The sequence below is a fragment of the Artemia sp. Qi Xiang Cuo genome, chromosome 9 (assembly GCF_049724085.1).
Source record: "Artemia sp. Qi Xiang Cuo chromosome 9, ASM4972408v1, whole genome shotgun sequence".
Classification (NCBI taxonomy): Eukaryota; Metazoa; Arthropoda; class Branchiopoda; order Anostraca; family Artemiidae; genus Artemia; species Artemia sp. Qi Xiang Cuo.
The window spans coordinates 65,816,696-65,837,079 of NC_142802.1; the positions used below are offsets into that span (position 1 = coordinate 65,816,696).

At 36.6% G+C, this 20,384-nt stretch overlaps 1 protein-coding gene across 1 annotated transcript in view; it reads right to left on the reverse strand.

Moving 5' to 3' along the window:
* LOC148948953 (uncharacterized) overlaps positions 1–20,384 on the reverse strand; it is a 118,898-nt gene that overhangs the window by 1,998 nt on the left and 96,516 nt on the right. Inside the window, exons 15-17 of the mRNA XM_089095067.1 lie at positions 18,092–18,316; positions 13,573–13,654; positions 2,545–2,614 (exon numbers count right to left, since the gene is read on the reverse strand). Coding sequence (XP_088951193.1) covers positions 2,545–2,614; positions 13,573–13,654; positions 18,092–18,316 — 377 coding nt within the window. The remainder of the gene's footprint in view (positions 1–2,544; positions 2,615–13,572; positions 13,655–18,091; positions 18,317–20,384) is intronic.

A 20,384-nucleotide genomic window follows, 5' to 3' on the forward strand; every position in this document is an offset into this window, starting at 1 on the left:
TAGCCGTTCATAGGTGAGTGGTGTCTGAAACCTATGATTTGGGATATGTAATTTGCTATTTCCGACTTTTCATAACCGGATTTCTTAGTCTTTCGTAGGTGTGTGGTGTCTGAAACATATGATTTGGGGTGTGTGGGTTGAAATTTTTTTGACTTTTCTGAGCTGGATTTCTTAGCCATTCGTTGGTGTGTGTTGACTGAAAACTAGGATTTGGGATAGTTAATTTGTTATTTTTGACTTGTCTGAGCTAGATTTCTCAGCCTATCATATGTGTGTCCTTTCAGAAAATTATGATTTGGGAGGTGTAGTTTTCTTTTTCGACTTTTCAGAGCTAGGATTCTTAGTCACTCATAGGTGTTTATTGTCTGAAACTTCGGGTTTGGTATGATTAGTTGGCTATTTCAGACTTTTCTGAGCTAAGGTTTCTTAGTATTACGTAGGTGAATGCTGTCTGAAACTTATGATTTGGGATATTTAAATTACTATTTCTGGATTTTGTGAGCAGGATTTCCGAGTCTTTCTTAGGTGTGTAGTGACTGAAACCTATGATTAGTTATGTTTAGTTGTCTATTTTGGACTTTTCTGAGTTAGGTTTCTTATCCTTTCGTAGTTATGTGTTGTCGAAAAATTACGATTTGGGGTGTGTAGTTTACTATTTCAGGCGTTTCTGAGCTTAGTTCTTCTTGTATTTCATAGGTGAAAGATGTCTGAAACCTATAGTTTGGAATTTATAGATTGCTGCTTTCGACGTTTAAGAACTGGAATTCTTATTCTTTAAAAGGTGTGAGGCGTCTGATACATATGATGTTTGGTGTGGGTGATTGCTATTTAAGGCATTTATTAGTTAGATTTCTTAGTCTTTCATAGGTGTGTAGTGTCTGAAACCTATGATTTGAGGTGGGTGGATTGCTACTTTTGACCTTTCTTAGCTGGATTTCTTAGCCTTCCATAGGTGTTTGTTGTCTGAAACCTATAGTTTGGGATGACTAGTTTGCTATTTTTGACTTTTTTGACCTAGGTTTCTTAGCCGTTCATAGGTGAGTGTTGTCTGAAACCTATGATTTGGGATGTGTAATTTGCTATTTCTGACTTTTCATAACATGATTTCTTAGTCTTTCGTATGTGTGTGATGTCTGAAACCTATGATTTGGGAGTGTGTGGGTTGATATTTTTTTACTTTTCTGAGCAGGATTTCATAGCCATTCGTAGGTGTGTGTTGACTGAAACCTATGATTTGGGATGGTTAATTTGCTATTTTTGACCTTTCTAAGCTAGATTTCTTAGTCTTTCATAGGTGAGTCCTTTCAGAGAATTATGATTTGGGAAGCACACAAAAACTTACACATGCACAAGAAAACTTACATGCACAAAAAAACTTACATGCACACAAAAACTTACACACACACACACACACAAAACTCACACACTCACAAACACACACACACACAAAACTCACAAACATACACAAACACGAAAACTTACACAAGAAAAAACACACACAAACAAACTTACACATGAACACAAAAACACTCACACACACACGCACAAAAACTTACACACATACACCCTCACAAAAATAACAAAAACACACACGAAAACTACCACACACACGCCAAAACATAAACACACACACACACAAACACATGCACACGACACACACACACACACACACACAAAAACTTACACACACACACGAAAACTTACATGCACACACAAACTTACATGCACACAAAAACTTACACACACACACACACACACGAAAAACTCACACATGCACACACGCCAAAACTTACACGCACACAAAATCTTACACGCACACAAAAACTTACACACACACAAAAATACTTACACACACACACACACACAAAAACTCACACACACACACGCCAATCTACAAGTGAAAGAATTTTAATGAAAATCACACCGTCAGATTCAGCGTATCAGAAAACTCTATTACACAGGTTTCAAGCTCATATCTGCAAAAATCTGCAACTTTGTATTTTTTGCTAGAAGAAAAATATACGAATATAGAAGTTAGTTACGTAAGTTAATTTGTAAATTACGTCATAACCAAATTTAGAGGCATCCATTTAGCAAAAGAAAAGTAAAATTTTATGCAAATTTTGTTTACTTATTCAATGACGGTGAGCCAAAATAAAAATTCCATTAACTAAAAAACGATCAGAAATTAAATAAAAAAAAAAAATTTTTTAAACTGAAAGTAAGCAGCAACATTAAAACATAAAACGAACAGAAATTATTCCGTATGTGAAACGGTTTGTCCCCTCCTCAACGCTTTGTTCTTTACGCGAAATTTTTATTTAGTCTCATGACTTTATTTTTTCAAATAATAAAAAAATTTAGCATAAATAGTGAAGTGTTGATGAGGGGACAGCCCCTTTCATATACGGAATAATTTATGTTCGTTTTAAGTTTTAATGTCGCTCCTTACTTTCAGTTTAAAAAACTTGTTTTTTTTATTTAATCTTACGCCAAGGTCAGCACATTTAGTAAGTAAAACTAAGTGAAAAAAAAAAGTAATACCTGTCTCCATGAATGGACTCTGAGACGTTTGATAACGCGTCCACTGACCTACTTCTGTTGGCCAATCCTCCTGCAACAGTATTGAAGTTATTAGCTTGATAATCAAGAAAGTACCTACTTCACGAATTAAGCAGAATATGTTGTAAGTAAAAGTAAATGCATAAATCCTGCAAAGAGATTTGCAACAAAAAGAAAATGTGTCTTTCATCACATTCAACCTGTCAGTGATATGTTGTAAAAGGTGCTTTGTAAGTTGAGCAAACACTTTTCACTTTGAGTGTGACTTGTTTTCGACTTCATTTATTTTTTATTAAAGGAGAAATAAATAAAGTAGCATAAGTCCCCACTAGGAAGTAGACAAAGCTTGTCATATAAATTTTCGATAAATTAATAATTAATTTTCTTAGACCACGCTGCCTTTCCATTTACAGTAATAATGTGAAAATGGATATGATAATTAAAAAAAGCAATGGGCAAAACAAGAAAAAAACAACAAACTTTAAATAATAAAGAAATATATTTATATTTCTTTAAAACAAATGTGTAGACCATATATTTGTGCATTTTTATTTGGTGTTTTTTTTATTTTGTTGCTATCTTTCATTTTATTGCTCCGCTGGTGACATTATGTCTTTTTAGCGGGAAATAAAGTTCATTCATTCATTCAATCCGAATATTTCGAATCCACGTCTGGAAGCCGTTATTAACGGAAAAAAGTGAATTAAGCCAAATTAAACAAAACATATAAAGAAAAGAAAAACAGAAAGCAATAAACAAAACTCACATCTTAATAACTTCCAATATCAAGAGAATGATATGCACGGAATTGTCCATATTCGTACTAGTTGCATGGTGATATATTACTAAGATGTAAGTTTTGTTTTCCTTTTCTTTATAGGTTTTGTTTAATTTATTTTAATTCCCTTTTATTCCGTTGATAAAGGCTTCTGGACGTGAAGTCGAAATTTTCGGATTTCTACGTTATTTAAAGTTTTTCTTTTTTTTCGTTTTTTGTTCACTGCTTTGTTAAAAATATTATAGCCTGCCCGTTTTCACTATATTTCTATTTGTTAAATTCTACAAATTAATCACAGAATATTATTTTTATTTCATGCAAAATGAAAAAAATACTGACTTGAAAGAAATATAAATTAATTAAAATTATTTAATATTAATTAAGTATTAAAATTAATTAAATAAATTAAAATTAAACTATTTTTGAACACCAAAAACAAAAGGTGTATAATAAAAAGATAAATCAGGAATTTCAGAGTAGCTAAGACTACGGTTGAACATTTTTGCAGGAATAATTTTATTTCCTTGGGTTGAAATATATGTATCAGCAAAAACAGTATTTAACTGAGAAATCTGGCATTAGTTCTGCTATATAGAACACAAAACTATGTCAGTTTTTTACTTTTTGGCTTTAATTAAGCCGGAATTTTAATGGCAGATAGCCCCCGCCTTTTTTTATAGCGCATCACAAATTTTGATTGGCCAACCAAATCAGTCTTTATTTAATTGCGAAATCTTTGAAATCATAGGGCCCGTTTTTTAGCACTAAGATCTAACATCTAAGATTTTACATTTTTCTGCAAAGATTATAGTTTTTTTAACTCATCTTTGTTCTAAGATCTTACAGCTTGCTGATGTTAGCAAAAAGTGTGAAGACCGCCACTGTTTTACCATATAGAACAATGATAAGAGAACTTTGATGATCTACTCATCATTGTTCTCAGACTACTGATCAGAGCAGAATGATGAAAGACGTTTGCACAAAAACTACCAAAGATGTAAGATCTTTGTTCAAAGATTTCACTTTTAAGCGTTTTCTGACAAAAGGTGTAAGATCTTAGCAAATTGATGAATGAGAAAATGGGCCTATTTTAATGCCGCAGTGACGCTGAAAGGTCGGATCTAAAATTTGCAAACTCCTGAGACAAAGGCCAAAAACCGTTCGTTAATCTGTTCTCGAAAGCAAGATTCCAAGGGAAATCTAAATCAAAAAGAACAAAGTATGATGAAACATACATTATCCTGTTGATTTGCCCTTTGAGCACCGCTTGGCAAATGGTTTTTGGCATTTATTTCAGAAGTGTGAAAATTTCATAAACGACCTTTAGAGATGACAGCAACGGTGCTGATTTACAGCACCAGTTGATTTCAATTTCAAATAAAAAATACAATCTTGTTACTAAGCCCAAGCTATACCGCGATTTAGACAGTGGCGGTTCTTGCTTCTCTTGCCTCCGGGGCAAAATCTTGATTATTCCCCCCTCCTGTCTCCCCCAAAATTTTCAGGCCAAATTTTAACAAAATTTTTATTTATTAACAAAATTAATTTTCGACTTATTAATTGATTAATAATTTATGTTTCAATTATATTTTAGTTGATTATTGAAATTATTCGACTATTATTAATTATTTTAATTTAATTGTTATTTTTTATTGTTTTTAATTTTTATTCATTTTTTAATTAATTAATTGATAACTTTAAACTTCGCCCTTTACTTTATTTCTTTTTAAATGAAGTGTCAAAAGTTACAAAATGATTATAACCGTTAGATTATTTATTTGAAATTCTGCACCCCTAAAATTTGTGCGCCCAGGACAAGTGCTCCCTCTGTCATTCTCCTAAAATCGCCTCTGGATTTATAAGAGGCTGCACAATAAATTATCATTGTGAACAGGAGCGGATCCAGGATTTTTTTTCGGGGGGGGGGGGGGTTACTAATTTTTTACTTTTTCGGGGGGGGGGGGTTTACTAATTTTTGACTCAGTTTTCGACTAATTTTACTGATTTTTACCTAAGTTTTACTAATTTTCGACTTATTTTTGACTCGGTCAAAAATTTCGGGGGGGTTCAAACCGGGTAACCCCCCTCCCCCTGGATACGGCCTTGATTGTGAATACCTTAAAATATAGACTTTTTTGAAATACGCATTTTGGCTTAGGGATAAGTTGCGCATTCTCACAATATTATTCACATGATTATAAAATTAGTCAGAGATAAGGATCTAGGAATTGTTTACACTGGATGTCAACGCTTGTTGATCAGAGTATCAAACAGTTCGTGGTAACGAACTGTAAGTAAGGAGCGACCAGGCTCAATAGTAAACAAAACTCTAAAAAACGGAATTTTGATACCAATAGATGCATCAAAAGAATCAGATTTTAATGCTGATTTCAAATAGTTTACCCATCAAAAGTTACGCGCCTGAGAAAATTTGTCTGATTTTCAAAAAAAGGGGGAAACACCCCCTTAAAAGTTATAGAACCTTTATGAAAATTACACCATCAGATTCAGCGTATCAAAGAACCCTGCTGTAGAGGTTTCAAGCTCCTATCTGCAAAAATGTGGAATTTTGTATTTTTTGCCAGAAGAAGTTCTAGTGCCCTTTTTAAGTGACCAAAAACAATGGAGGGCAACTAGGCACCCTCCCACGCTCATTTTTTCCAAAGTCACCCGATCAAAATTTTGAGATAGCCATTTTGTTCAGCATGGTCGAAAATATAATAAATATGTCTTTTAGGATGACTTTATCCCCCAAAGCCCCCGGGGGGAGGGCTGAAAGTTATGAACTTTACCCAATGTTTACATATAGTATTGGTCATTGGGAAGTATACAGACGTTTTCAGAGGGGATGTTTTCTGGTAGTAGGGGGGGGGGGGGTCGGGGGTTATGTGGGAGGACCTTTCCATGGGGGAAGAAAAATAGCTATGAAGGGGGCGCCGGATTTCCCAGCATTGTTTAAAAAACGATCAGAAATTAAATTAAAAAAAACAAGTTTTTCAACTGAAACTAAGGAGCAACATCAAAACTTAAAACGAACAGAAATTACTATGTATATGATTGGGTTCGCCCCCTAGGCAATACCTCGCTCTTTAAGCCAAAGATTTTTTAGTACTTTCATAAAAGCTATTTATTCTAATTAACAGCCTTTGTGATTAAGGGGTCGTTTTTAAAGAATTGGAACGAAATTCGAACTTTAGCTTAAAGTGGGAGGTATTGACTTGGGGGCGAACCCCTAATATATGTGTTAAAAATATATGAATATAGAAGTTCGTTACGTAAGTTAATTCGTAAGTTATGTTTATTTATTACTAATAAAAAAGTTCGTAAATAAAATTTAACAGCTTTCGAGAAAGCCATTTAACCAAATAAAAGTAAAATCAATATGCAAATCTTGTTTTTATTATTCATGTACGGTGAGCCAAAATCAAAACCTGCATTAATTCAAAAACGTTCAAAAATTAAATTAAAAAAAACAAGTTTTTTTAAGTGAAAGTAAGGAGCAACATTAAAACTTAAAACGAACAGAAATTATTCCGTATATGAAAGGGGTCGTCCCCTCCTCAACACCTCGCTCTTTACGCTAAAGCTAGACTCTTTCTCACAACTCTATTTTTTAAGACAATAAAAACTTTAGCGTAAAGAGCGAGGCGTTGAGGAGGGGACAGCCCCTTTCATATACAGAATAATTTCTGTTCGTTTTAAGTTTTAATGTTGCTCCTTACTTTCAGTTAAAAAAAACTTGTTTTTTTTTATTTAATATCACAAAGGGCTGAGACCATGCATTGGCCAAATGGACCCAGGCTTGCACAAAGCTTCCGTTCGAGTCGAAAGCCAAAAAATTCTATGAAAATGTCTGATTGGCTCAGACCGTCCCTCAAATGAGCAGGAAGTTTTACTTTGTAAGGGTAAATGAACGCATCTTTTCACCTTAACTCCCCCCCCCAGTAAGAAGAAATTTAAGTCTAATGAACATTACAATAATAAAGTAACATTTACAATTAGTCTTCTAATTTCTAACGGTCAAGGTGTTAGGCTGACCAAAATTCTATATGTGATACTTGGTCCAAGCATAACACTTAGAAAGTCTATGGTTCCCACTATCAGTGATCTACTTTGGTAAAAAAAATTTCTCCTTAGCTATATTTCCCATACAGCAAATCTAAGTGATTTTGTAAACATGTCCTCTTTTCTTTTCTGTTAAATTTGATTTTTTTTTTTATTTATTTTTCTTTTTATGTTATTAATATGTTATTTAAAAAATAACTTTCAGAATTTTCCTAAAGGTAAGATATAAGCTCGCCACATCTTGGTATTAGTAAAATCTCATTGTGATTGGGCCTTTACGAAAAGGTACTAGATTCACCTGAAACAAAAGCGTTAAAGGCAGTCCTAGCCTTGAATGGTATACCAGATAAGAACATAAAAGTAAATAGTAATTAAAGTAAAGCATTAGAACATTAAAGTAGTAAGAGAATAATAGTGCGACGGTTAAGTTTTGGATGCGAGGTCAATAGTTCGTTTGGTGTGAAATCAGTTGTAAAGCAGGGCTGTGGGTTACCCCAGCTGATTTGTTTTAAGGATTTTGTCCTAAGGAACATCGCGAAGGCTATGAGAGGACTCGGTATCAAATGATAAGATAGAACTTCTAAGAAGGGGTTATGTGGATGATTTGAGCAAGGCCGTATCCAGGGGGGGGGGTTACCCGGTTTGAACCGGTTTGATCAGCTTACGCAATTAGGTAACCGTTGGTAACCCCATGTTCACCTGACCTTGCATAGTAAATTAGGGTTAATAATATGCGCTCTGATCAGCTTACGCAATTAGGTAGCCCCACGTTCACCTGACCTTGCATAGTAAATTAGGATTAATGAGCGCTCGAGGTATGGTATAAGAGAGTGCAAGATTCTCAATTTAGTTCAGTTCAATTTTAGACTTGGCTAAGAGAAGAGGGATTTTCAACATGAAGAGGAAGTGTGACATTACGTCGTTTTTCGCGCCCAAGCGGACCAGGGATGTTTCTGACAGTGGCATTAGCGGGACGTCTGCAGAGCATTCATCTACACTTTTGGATCTGAAGGGCCCTGGAGCCATCGTTGAAGCTTCTGAATCACGCACACTGGAACCAACCATGACGCAACACGCACTTGCACCAACCCAGTCTTTGTCGTTGTTTGCAAATGACATCGGTCGTTTTGTCAACAAATCAGCCAGTCTCGATGTCAATTATAAGCTTTTTTTGCTGAAAAGCCATTGGACTCCAGATATCTCCTAGGTTTTTTCAGTATCTGAAAAACAGAAGCTGAAGTTTCGGTTAACTTGGCTCACTCGTTTCAGTTGGCTGTCCTACTCTCCATCTGAGGACGCTGCTTCTTGCAGATTCTGAGTTCTGTTATCGTCAGAGACAGCTGGCAAAGGCTGCCACCAGCGCTTGGGGAATCTAGTCACCAAACCATTCAGGAACTGGAAGGATGCGATAGAGTGCTTCACAGCTCACCAACAAGCACAGTTTCATAGAAACTGCATCGTATCGGATGAAAACTTCATTTCTGTCTCGGAGAAAAGGCAGGACAATATCGTGCACCAACTAGACGCGGCGAGGAAAGCGCAGGTTCAAGAAAATTGCCAGAAGTTGCGACCAATTGTTGAGACGGTGATATTTTGTAGGTGGCAACAACTTGCCCTTAGTGGTACCAACGATTCCGGCCCCATTTCGGTCTCAGATCCAGAACCTTCTCACAATGATGGCAACTTTCTAGCACTACTGCGGCTGAGGGCGAGACACGGTGACGATGTTCTGAAGAACTACCTTCTTTCTGCGGCCGGAAATGCCACATATCTTTCTCCCATCATCCAGAATGGTGTTATCGCCGCATCCGGGGAGCTTCTTTAGCAGTCTATTGTGGAAAGAGTAAACGCAAGTCCATGGTTTCGGTGCTTACCGATGAAACGGCAGACGTTTTGAATACCGAGAAGCTGTCTGTTTGCGTCCACTACACTTTCAAAGGGAACTTGCATGAGGACTTCCTTGGTGTTACCCCAGTTTCTGATTTGACTGGGCAAGGTCTGGCTTCATTAATCCCTGCAATTTCTCGAAAGCCTTGGTCTTAATCTGAACAAGATGGTTGGTCAGGGATATGACGGTGCAGCAGCGATGAGTAGGCATCTTAGGGGTGTCTAGGCTGTTATACGTGAAAAGTATCCGAAGGCGCTTTACGTCCATTGTAGTGCGCACAGTCTCAACTTGGTCATCTCTTCTGTATGCTCTATTCTGGCGTTTAAGCATTTCTTCTGTGTCTTGTCACAAGTTTGCAGTTTTTACCATACTTCCCCACTAAGGACACAGAATTTAAAAGAGAAGGTCAAAGAAATACTACCGGATTCAAAGAAAAATAATTTAACCGAACTCTGTGAAACAAGATGGATGGTTTGCGACGATTCAGTCGTGCGTTTTCTTGGGCTTTACCAACCAATCCTGCGATCCATGGAAGCTCTTGAAAAGAACTGAAATACAGAAACGTGTACAATAGTGGCACAGTTGCTGGACACGATGAACCAGTCGCAATTTGTTGTGTGTCTCCGTGTGGTCAGAGCTTTTCAATCTTACGCTTCCATTGTGCAAGACTCTTCAGTCAGTTGACTATGATTTGGCAGCTGCATGCAGGCACATGAAAACTGTCCTTTCAATAACAAAGGAAATGCGAGGAAATGCTGCTACTGCTTTCACGTCTATTTTCGACGAAGCTTAGCGTTTTGCCAGCGAATTAGGACTGCAGATGACTCGTCCAAGGACGAGAGGTGGCCGGAGTATGCACGCAGACGATCCAGACCTTCTCAACCACTATAGAACCTCGCTCTTTATTCCTTTCCTGGATCACTTCACTTCCGAGCTGAAACAACGATTTGTGCTTCACCAGAAACTGCCAAATCTGTCAAATCTCAGCGTCCTTTCTCCTGCCAAATTTGTTTCTGTCGATCTGAAGGCATTAAACCTGGAGTCATTGGTTGAATTGTATGGCGATATTCTTCCCGAGCCAGACTGTCTGAGGAAAGAAACTGAGCTATGGCGCATCAAGTGGGAGAATGTTCTGGTATCAGAGAGGCCTACTTGTGCTGTGTCTTCGCTTCAGGCATGCGACGCTACCTTTTTTCCAAATGTTTTTCTTTTCCTGGCTGTTCTTGCGACGTTACCTGTTAGCACTGCTACTCCGGAAAGAAGTTTCTCAACGCTCAGAAGGCTCAAAACCTGGCTGAGAAATTCAACAGGAGAAGAACGATTGAGTGGCTTAGCCCTCCTTGCAGTCCATAGGGACGTTGAAATCTGCCCTGACAAGGTCATCGAAATTTTTGCAGGGAAGAAAAATCGTCGCCTGGATTTCGTTTTATAGATATTCGCCCTTACTTTTAGCTAAAAAAAAAACTAAAAAATATATAGACTACTTCTAGCTATTTGGCTTCTATTTTGGCTTCTATTTGGCTTCTTTTTGCGCAAAAAAAAAAAAATAGCTTGTAGTATTTAACTGTATGTAAATACTTGTCTTGTTTTTGCGTTACTAAAAAAAAAAAAAAAAAAAAAAAAAAAAAAAAAAAAAAAAAAGGGCCCCTTATAGATACGAAAGTATGCTTAGTGGACGCGTCCTTGTTTGCAAGGGGCATACTAACGGTCTCGAGCTAACGTAATGTTGCTCGAGGATGTTAGACAAAGTCTACGGGAAAAAATCGGGTAACCCCCCCCCCCCCCGAACAAAAATCCTGGATATGGCCCTGGATTCGAGTGTCCTAGATAAAATACAAGCCAAATAAATTAATATTTGGAGGTTTTAAGGGTTCAGATGTGAGAATAGGTTTGAAAATTAATTTTAAGAACACAAGCCACTTAAATTATGATTAAATAAGGAGAGGAGGTGCTGATAAAATTTACAGAGTTGATACGGCTATATCTAATATAAGTAATTTATAATTAATCTATAGTAATATATAAGTAATTTACGGCTATATCTTTACATATAAAGGTAGTATTATTAGTAAGGACGATAGAATCAGTGGAAGTCTAAAAACTAGAAAAGGCAAGGGACACTGAGTTTTTTTTTGCTCCTAAAAAGCGTTTAGACGAATAGAAAAATAAGTTTTCAAACTAAAGTTAGCATGTTAGCAGCCATGGTAATGACAATAGTCAAGGCCGTACCCAGGATTTTTTGTCGGAGGGGGTTTAAAGATTTTTTCGGGGGGGGCGGGGTTATACAAAAAACTTCAAAAAACGCAAACAAAATTTGTTTATATCCATTTTTTTACGTTTTTACGAGTCAAAAAAAAATTTCGGGAGGGGTTGAACCCCCCCCCCCCAACCCACCTCTGGGGATGGCCTTGACAGTGGTCAAAACGTGGCTTAAGGACTTAGGTTCAGACTAAAACAGTTTAGTTAATAAGGTAAGACTAAACAGTTTAGTCTAAAACTAATTTAATTAATCTATTAGCTAAAAGAGCATTTAAAACATCTTTCAAAACCAGCAGGGAAACTTATTGGGTTTCTTATGGGGGATATTTTATCCTTAAATCCTACTATATATTCATAAATTCTGTTATAAACTCATACACACACAGACAAATTCTAATCTGAATCATTATTGACTTCCCAGAGGATTAATTTTAAGAACACAAGCCACTTAAATTATGATTAAATAAGGAGAGGAGGTGCTGATAAAATTTACAGAGTTGATACGGCTATATCTAATATAAGTAATTTATAATTAATCTATAGTAATATATAAGTAATTTACGGCTATATCTTTACATATAAAGGTAGTATTATTAGTAAGGACGATAGAATCAGTGGAAGTCTAAAAACTAGAAAAGGCAAGGGACACTGAGTTTTTTTTTGCTCCTAAAAAGCGTTTAGACGAATAGAAAAATAAGTTTTCAAACTAAAGTTAGCATCTTAGCAGCCATGGTAATGACAATAGTCAAGGCCGTACCCAGGATTTTTTGTCGGAGGGGGTTTAAAGATTTTTTCGGGGGGGGGGGGGGGCGGGGTTATACAAAAAACTTCAAAAAACGCATACAAAATTTGTTTATATCCATTTTTTTACGTTTTTACGAGTCAAAAAAAATTTCGGGAGGGGTTGAAACCCCCCCCCCCCCCCCAACCCACCTCTGGGGATGGCCTTGACAGTGGTCAAAACGTGGCTTAAGGACTTAGGTTCAGACTAAAACAGTTTAGTTAATAAGGTAAGACTAAACAGTTTAGTCTAAAACTAATTTAATTAATCTATTAGCTAAAAGAGCATTTAAAACATCTTTCAAAACCAGCAGGGAAACTTATTGGGTTTCTTATGGGGGATATTTTATCCTTAAATCCTACTATATATTCATAAATTCTGTTATAAACTCATACACACACAGACAAATTCTAATCTGAATCATTATTGACTTCCCAGAGGGGCACGCTTTAACTACTAATACTATTACTAACCACTCACTGCAGCACCAAGCTACCTGAGGCCAACACAGCTACGTATGCTCCTCCTCCATCCCAATCTATTCAAAGCCTCCTTTGTACACCCTTCCAAGAATTTCCTATTCCCTTTAAATCTTTTCGTGGCGATATCCTCCCGCCCCATCTGGGGACAACCTGCTTTTCGCTTGGCCCTAGACGGTTGGTCGACAAGGACTATCTTTGGCATTGCCTGCTCTTGAGCGGTTAATATTCAACATAGTCGTAGGAACTAGTTTGAGCGAATGTAATCAGGGAAAAAGTCGTACAAAATTCGTAAAAAGTTGTAAATGTCGTACGAAATTCGAAAAAGTCGTACAATATTCGATTTGATCCCACTGTTTAGGGCTATAATGAAAAAAGGGTACGACAGATGTATGATGAGTTATGTATGAAGAATGATGTTGGACAAAAAAAAAGTGCTTTTTCCGACAAACACAAACCATGAGACGTCTTTACACGAAAAAGAAGAAGTCACAAGAAAAGATTCAAAGGAATTAATAACTTAAGTGGAAGGGTGAAGCTTCAAACAAGCAGGTATTGAGGAGGAGCTCTAAGAATACATGGTTCAACTTAGGAGCGAGCAAACCTGTGTCGTCAGGCAGCTTGGTTCTACTAGGAGTTTTCAGAAGCCTGCCTCCTCCCTCCTGAAACTCAAGTAGTAGTTTAGTAGGTAGTAGTACCAGGTTGTAGTACCTGCCTCCTGAAACTCAAGCAATAAAAATTGGATATTATTACGACTTACCGTCAGACCCTCTTCTGAACGTAGACGGGGCTGGTCTTTCCAGTGTATTTCTAGCACTTGAGGGTAGCCGTGCCCTTTTTCCCTGAAAAGAAAAACAATCATCATATTTGCAGCGTTATTATTTATAAAATATCAGAAAAAATAAATATTCTATTTGAAAAGCAAAATAACTTCGGTAGCTTATTTAATTTCCATCTGTGATTTAAAATACATAACACGTTCTTATTAGAGGTAAGTTCAGTTGATCAATATTCAAGATTTATACTTTAAAAAAGCCAATAATGCATTGAAGCTCCTACAAAATTGAATAAACTTTAATGCAGCAAAAGAAACTAAGTATCCAGTAAATATTGTTCTAAAGAAGGCCTGGAAAGGGCTCAGTCTCCCAAGAAACCTCGGGCTCTGCTTTGAAAATTTCTTAAAAACACAGTTTTTTGGGCACCTGGGACCAGGGTTGGCCCACTTCCCTTCACCGGAGAAAATTAAACCTTATTCTGATACGTAATATCCGTTGTATCTTTCATGCTACCTTCTTTTCACTCGTGGGGCTTCGTAGTAGCTCACTCTTTCTTCTATATCCCCTAGGAATCTTCCGTCAACACAAGAGATAATTGGAATCCCGGTTGACAAGACCCTTACTATCTTGGTATTTCAGGGAAATCCTGACCTACATAGCGGCTTTTAGGTGAAATAGCAGAGCCCCTCCCCTAAAAGTCTGAGAAATGTCTTCCTTGGTAAAAATTTTGAGTGGTTTTTAATTAATTTACTAAACGGAAGAAAAGGTTTTCATTCAGATTCTAATAGTAGGGAGAAATCCAAAGGTTTACTCAGAGTTCGAACATATCATGTTATTAATAAAGTGAGAAATAATTGAAAGTCACTCATTGATTATTGTAAACGCCCAGTATATAAAAGAATAATTATAACGGAATAATTGTTTAATACTAATGTGACTTTTTATCTTTCTAACTTAATATGTATATTCGCTATAACCAACTTGTAATTTTTTTCAAAAACTAAAAGAAATCTAAGTAAATATAGCTCAATATAGGAAATTTAACCATTTTTCTCATCAAATGGCTCATTCATAAAACCTCTATTTAATACTCCTTTAAAGCTTTGAAATTTTTAGTTATATTATTTTTGGAAATTTTTTGGTACTTTCTTGATTACTATTTGTTCAATGACGAACTCGAAAAATCCCAAAAAAAGCAGATTACCTTGATATAAGAAATTTGGCATTTAGAGAAAATTATGTCTTTTTACTTAAGGAATGAGCGTTGAAAATTTACACGTTGATGTGAATTTGTTGTTTCAATTTTCTTCTACTTCAGTTTTGTTGTTCCCACACAAGTATGTAATTAGTTTCCACAACAAATTATATAATTGAGCGGGCTTTAAAGTACTACATCTAAAGATTTTTTAAGCTCCAGGTTTTATGGTTAAGAGTAAATAGTTTGCAAAAAATTAAAGACTCGTTAAAGGCACAGCATGTGCGTAATGGCTTGCATAGCTGCAGACTAAAAATAAAGTGACCTAGAAAAACATTCGAATGGATTATTTGTTATAAAGTCACGAATAAAGAGTATAGGGAGCTGGTAATATTTGGAACAAAGAACGTGGAGAACTGCTGAGATTTGAAACTGAGGCTAGTATGAAAAAAAAAATCACCAACGCCATCTAGTATTTGGTAATGTTATTTTACTCTAAACTCTGCATACTTATCAAGTGCTTAAAAAAGTAAAGGAGGCTTAATGAAAGAGAATTCTGTCCCCAATAGGCCTACCAGCTTAAAGTTATCCAGTCTACATAACCTGCCAAAATTTAGGTCCGGTCAAACCTTGCCTGTTTTGGGACCCATTGACAATTTTTTTTTTCTGAAAATAAAATTGCATAAAACTTTTTTCCCAAGCCAAAAACTTAAATAAAGTAGAAAGTGTTAATACATGTCAAATAAAACCGAGAAGATAAAAATTACCGACTAACACGGGAAAGATTAAAAAAAAAATTATATATATTTACGGGATCAACTTAAAAATTTTCTGTAAGCAATAAATCCTTTTATTTTCAAGAATTATACTAACTCACAATCTTTTCTTCACAAAGTAGGCCTAGACTAGCTTTGTAACATATGACAGGTTAAGTTGACTAGCTGAGTTTAAGCTGATACTTATGGTAAAATGTAGGGTTCTTAAAACTCTCCCACGTTTTAAAAAGGTAAAGGTAAATAATCCAGCATCGGACTTCACTGTCCTTACCGGTGGCGTTGATATCCGTTTGTTGAAACTGCAGCCAGAAGGTACAGTGGGGGGCTGGGGCCAACCACCCTGTTCTTTTATACACCCTTCATGCTTATCTTCCCCAGGTTTCTCCGGGTACCCATTTAAAGTTGGGTCGACTCTGGCTGAGCTTGCAGAGTCGCACCACTGACCCCCGTCCCAGACCCAATAATTGAATACACTAGGATTTGAACCCCATCCTCTCGGACAAAGGATCCTAAATCCAGCGCACGAATCTACTTAGCTAGGACCAATCTATATTATATAGTGCCCAAAAAGACAAATTTTGGTCAAAGAGGTAATTACGCGCGCATCCATGACATAAGACATGTGAGGTTAAGCAATTTTTTCGGAAGGCAAAAAAACGGCCCTTCATCTGAGAAATCGAAAAGCTATATTGTGTAGTTTTCGTTAAGTGCGTCCCATCATCTAAATTTATCTAAATTCGTTCATTTCCTCTGATATTAACTGAAATAGTATTACTGATTTCTCTAATATTCAACAAGTCTACAATCTCATTTATTAAAAATAATGAAATTACAATTCTCCCCAAGACTTGAAACACTAAATGGTGGTAATGACTTTTTTCGATACCAGCGCCAGTTTACCAGTTCCACCAGTTATCACCATTTCAACTCACCAGTTCTCGCCAATTCAACTCACAAGCTCCCCATGCTCTTTGGTCTCCACGAAAAATTCGGGTTCGTCTCTTACAATATTGAAAGACCAATCCTTGACTCCTATATTTTCGATGCTCAACTCAAGTCCTGAATCATATTTTACGTAAATCTAAATATTCGTCTACATTCATGGGCACAACTGGAGGGTAAGTTCTGGCAGTATCCCATAAAACATTCATAGGCCTCTAAAAAATTCAAAGACGTATGAAACATATTACCAGAAAGTATACATTAAATTGCCCCCCCTGTAGCATATTTTCCATTTGGCAAATATTCCTAGCCACACCCTTAACTACAGTGAAATTTTATCGCTATTTAATGAAATCAGAATAAAATTTCGATTACGCTTCAAACTGCTCCTCATATGTATGCACATACCCCTGCTTCCAAACTTGCATCAAATATTCCATTGTGCATTCCCTCGATGTGACTTATTTCGTCGTGGAGATAAAACACAGCTTTGGCAAAATATTTAAAGTAAATGAGCATATAACTCGGAAACAGAGCAGGAGTTGCGTACCTAAAACTTCAGAATTTGCATACTGGTGCTACTGCATTCTGGTGCTATTGGATTCAGCTATTCCATGTGCCAATCCACGTCTCCAGAGTTTGGCCGGTATACCAAACTCTAGTCTAGAGTCGGCTGAACCAAACTCCAGTCCGGCCAGAGTCTGGCCGGTAGACTTTAAAAATAGAATCCCGAATGGCTGTACCGCTGTTCAGAACGTGATACATTATAGTTACTTTCCGGTTTGTAATTATGACGATTCTATTTATTTTGTTTCTTGAATTTGTATGGCCCCAAGCTTAAATAAGAGAATCTCAATTTATTATCAAAAGATCGTATCCTCACAGGGTCTTCAAAAGCTTCCATCTCTATATAGATGTTCGCACTTTAACTTGGTTATCAAAGTTGTGTTACTTATCTTCAATAGTGAAGTTTCCTATTGACAAAATAAAACAGAGTCTGTGAAGCTAATAAATTACTTTTAATAACTCCAACTTCCAGAATTTTAAAATTTTCAACTCGGTCTTTAACCCCGATTTACAATCTAGCTTTTGAGGTGGAGGTGACAAGCCTATAAAACTTTCCAAATTGGGGGTGGGAAATCAAATGTTAGGAAACGTCCCTTTTACCAGAAAGTATTATATTTCTCCAAATACAACAAATTTTCTTGGGAGGGTGTAAATTGGGAGGCTTTGGATAGATTGGGATGGAGAAGAAGCATGCTTGCCTGTGGTGGCCTCAGGCAACATGATGCTACACTGAGTTGTTAATAGTATTAATATTAACAGGGGGGGGGAGTAACCCAGTCCGACCTTTCTTCCTGCAGAAGTTCGTGAGGAAAGTCGTTCTAAGGCACAACTTTCTCAATCACTACCTTCATCAGAAAAAATCAGTTTATGGATTTAGATATACGAAAGAAGCTTTAGCAATATTGTATTTTTACTGTAGGGGTATAATCCATACGGAGCCTAAAGTTTTAGTTATTTAAATCGACGGGAATATTCTACTATTAACTGTTTATTGATAAGAAAAAGAAGAGTTTAGCAACTTACTCTTCCCTTCTCAAGGTACTCAATCAACTGATGTTCTCGAGCAGCTAACTCTTCTTGAGTTAAGGCCAAATTTGGCTGAGTAGGGTATGACGTGACATGCTGATGCTTAGCCCTTGGGATAAGCATGCCAACACCTTCCCCATAGGGCCTGTATGCCTGCAAGCCCGCTACAGGCGACGTTGTCGAATTAGGTGGAGTCGACCGCAAAGCCTTGTCGCCTGAATGCTAAAAAAAAACTTTAATCATTAGCTATCAAAGATGATTATTCAACTTTCTTTAATGAGTCATAAATACATATTTAAAAACTTATTACGATAGGAACAATTTCGCAGAATTGTGTAGTTTGGGAAAAGAGATTATTTTATAAAAGCTTCTCCTCTAGAAGAAAAAGAAAGCTTAGAAAGAAAGCTTAGAAAGCTTAAGAAAAAGAAAAAATTACATTGTCACTAGCCTCAGAATTTTCCATTTTAGAACACTAATTTTTTTGGCTCTAAAATATTTGCTGAAAATCGGACTTTTCGACCATGCTCGCATATTGTGTCTTTCAAAAACTTTCTAGAATTATTCCTCATCCTGTGGTCCTAGATCAAAAGCTTGATGAAGAGTTGGTTGATAAGCCAGTTTTATTTAAAATCGGGAAAAAGGTCTAAATTATATGCATGATTTAAACGAAAGAGTTGAGCTCCACAGTTTCATTAGCTCATAAGGAAGAAACGTAAACAAATATGACGGAAGAGTTACGGAGAAGTTACGGAAGAAACGTAACTTCTCCAGTAAGAAAGTTACTGGAGAAGATACTGTGCCCTATAGTGGCAGCACGTGCGGATGTGGGTGACAATCAGTTTGGTTTCCGGTCCTGTCTTGGTGTTCAGAATTCACATGCAGCTTTTATTTAAATTGCTGGAAAGTTTAAGAAACGAAAAACTCCGTTATTCGTCTGCGCAATAAACATATCTAAGGCGTTTGATTCTGTCTTACATTCGCAAGCAGTCTTGTCACTACTAAGGGAAGGAGTTGATCCCTTTGTTTGTAATTGTCTGTGGCAATGGTATCGAAAATCTCAAGTAAGAATTCGGTCTGCCTGACAGCTTTCTGGACCTATAGATATACGTAGGAGTGTTAAACAAGGCTCAGTAATCAGCCCTTTTATATTTAGCAATGCAATACGTTCTGCAACAAAAACGATAGAAGATTTTTTTATGGATGATAAAGTTGATGATAATCATATGTCTTGTGCAGATAATTTAATACTTATAATTGGTAATTTAGAATCTCTACAGAAAACTGCATTTACAATGTCGTCTGCACGGATATATTGTGCTCGCAATATAACCGTCTAAGACTGAATTTTTCGTTTCGAACAATGAAACATTTATAAATCTTGCTGTTGATGTTTGTGGGAAGATAGTTCTCCAAAAGGATAAGTTTGAATATCTCGGACTCCGGTATGGGAATTCTATCAGAGATACTAAAAATCTAGTTATTGCAGCACTTAAAGAAAAACTGCGGAAAACTTACGGTGTGCTAGCACGAACTAAAGGTCAATTTGATAAAATTACGCTCGGTCGTCTCTGTAAGGCCATGTTCGCACCACATGTCTTTTTTTTAACCCCTTTATGGAATTATTTGAAAAAAACTACGTTTTCTAAAGAGTTAAAGAGGCTGAGTTACAAGGTCGAACCTTAAAACGTACAGGGATTAGGAGGCACAGTTGGGGGGCTGCCGCCCCCAAATCCCCGTTTTCGCAGCCTTTAAATAAAAAAAAAAAAAATTTAAACTGAAAGTAAGGAGCGACATTAAATCTTAAAACGAACAGAAATTATTCCGTATATGAAAGAGGCTGTGCCCTCCTCAACGCCTCGCTCTTTACGCTAAAGTTTTTATTGTTTAAAAAAAGAGTTGTGAGAAAGTCAAACTTTAGCGTAAAGAGCGAGGCGTTGAGGAGGGCACAGCCTCTTTCATATACGGAATAATTTCTGTTCGTTTTAAGATTTAATGTCGCTCCTTACTTTCAGTTTAAATTTTTTTTTTTTTTATTTAAAGGCTGCGAAAACGGGGATTTGGGGGCGGCAGCCCCAACTGTGCCTCCTAATCCCTGTACGTTTTAAGGTTCGACCTTGTAACTCAGCCTCTTTAACTCTTTAGAAAACGTAGTTTTTTTCAAATAATTTCTGCACGTTTTTGTACAGTTTATTACTTATTATTGCTTGACTAACTGTTAGCTGATCGTGTCAGGAGTTAAAGTTGGGGGGCTGCCGCCCCCCAAACCTTCCGCTCTTGAACATTCTTGTGT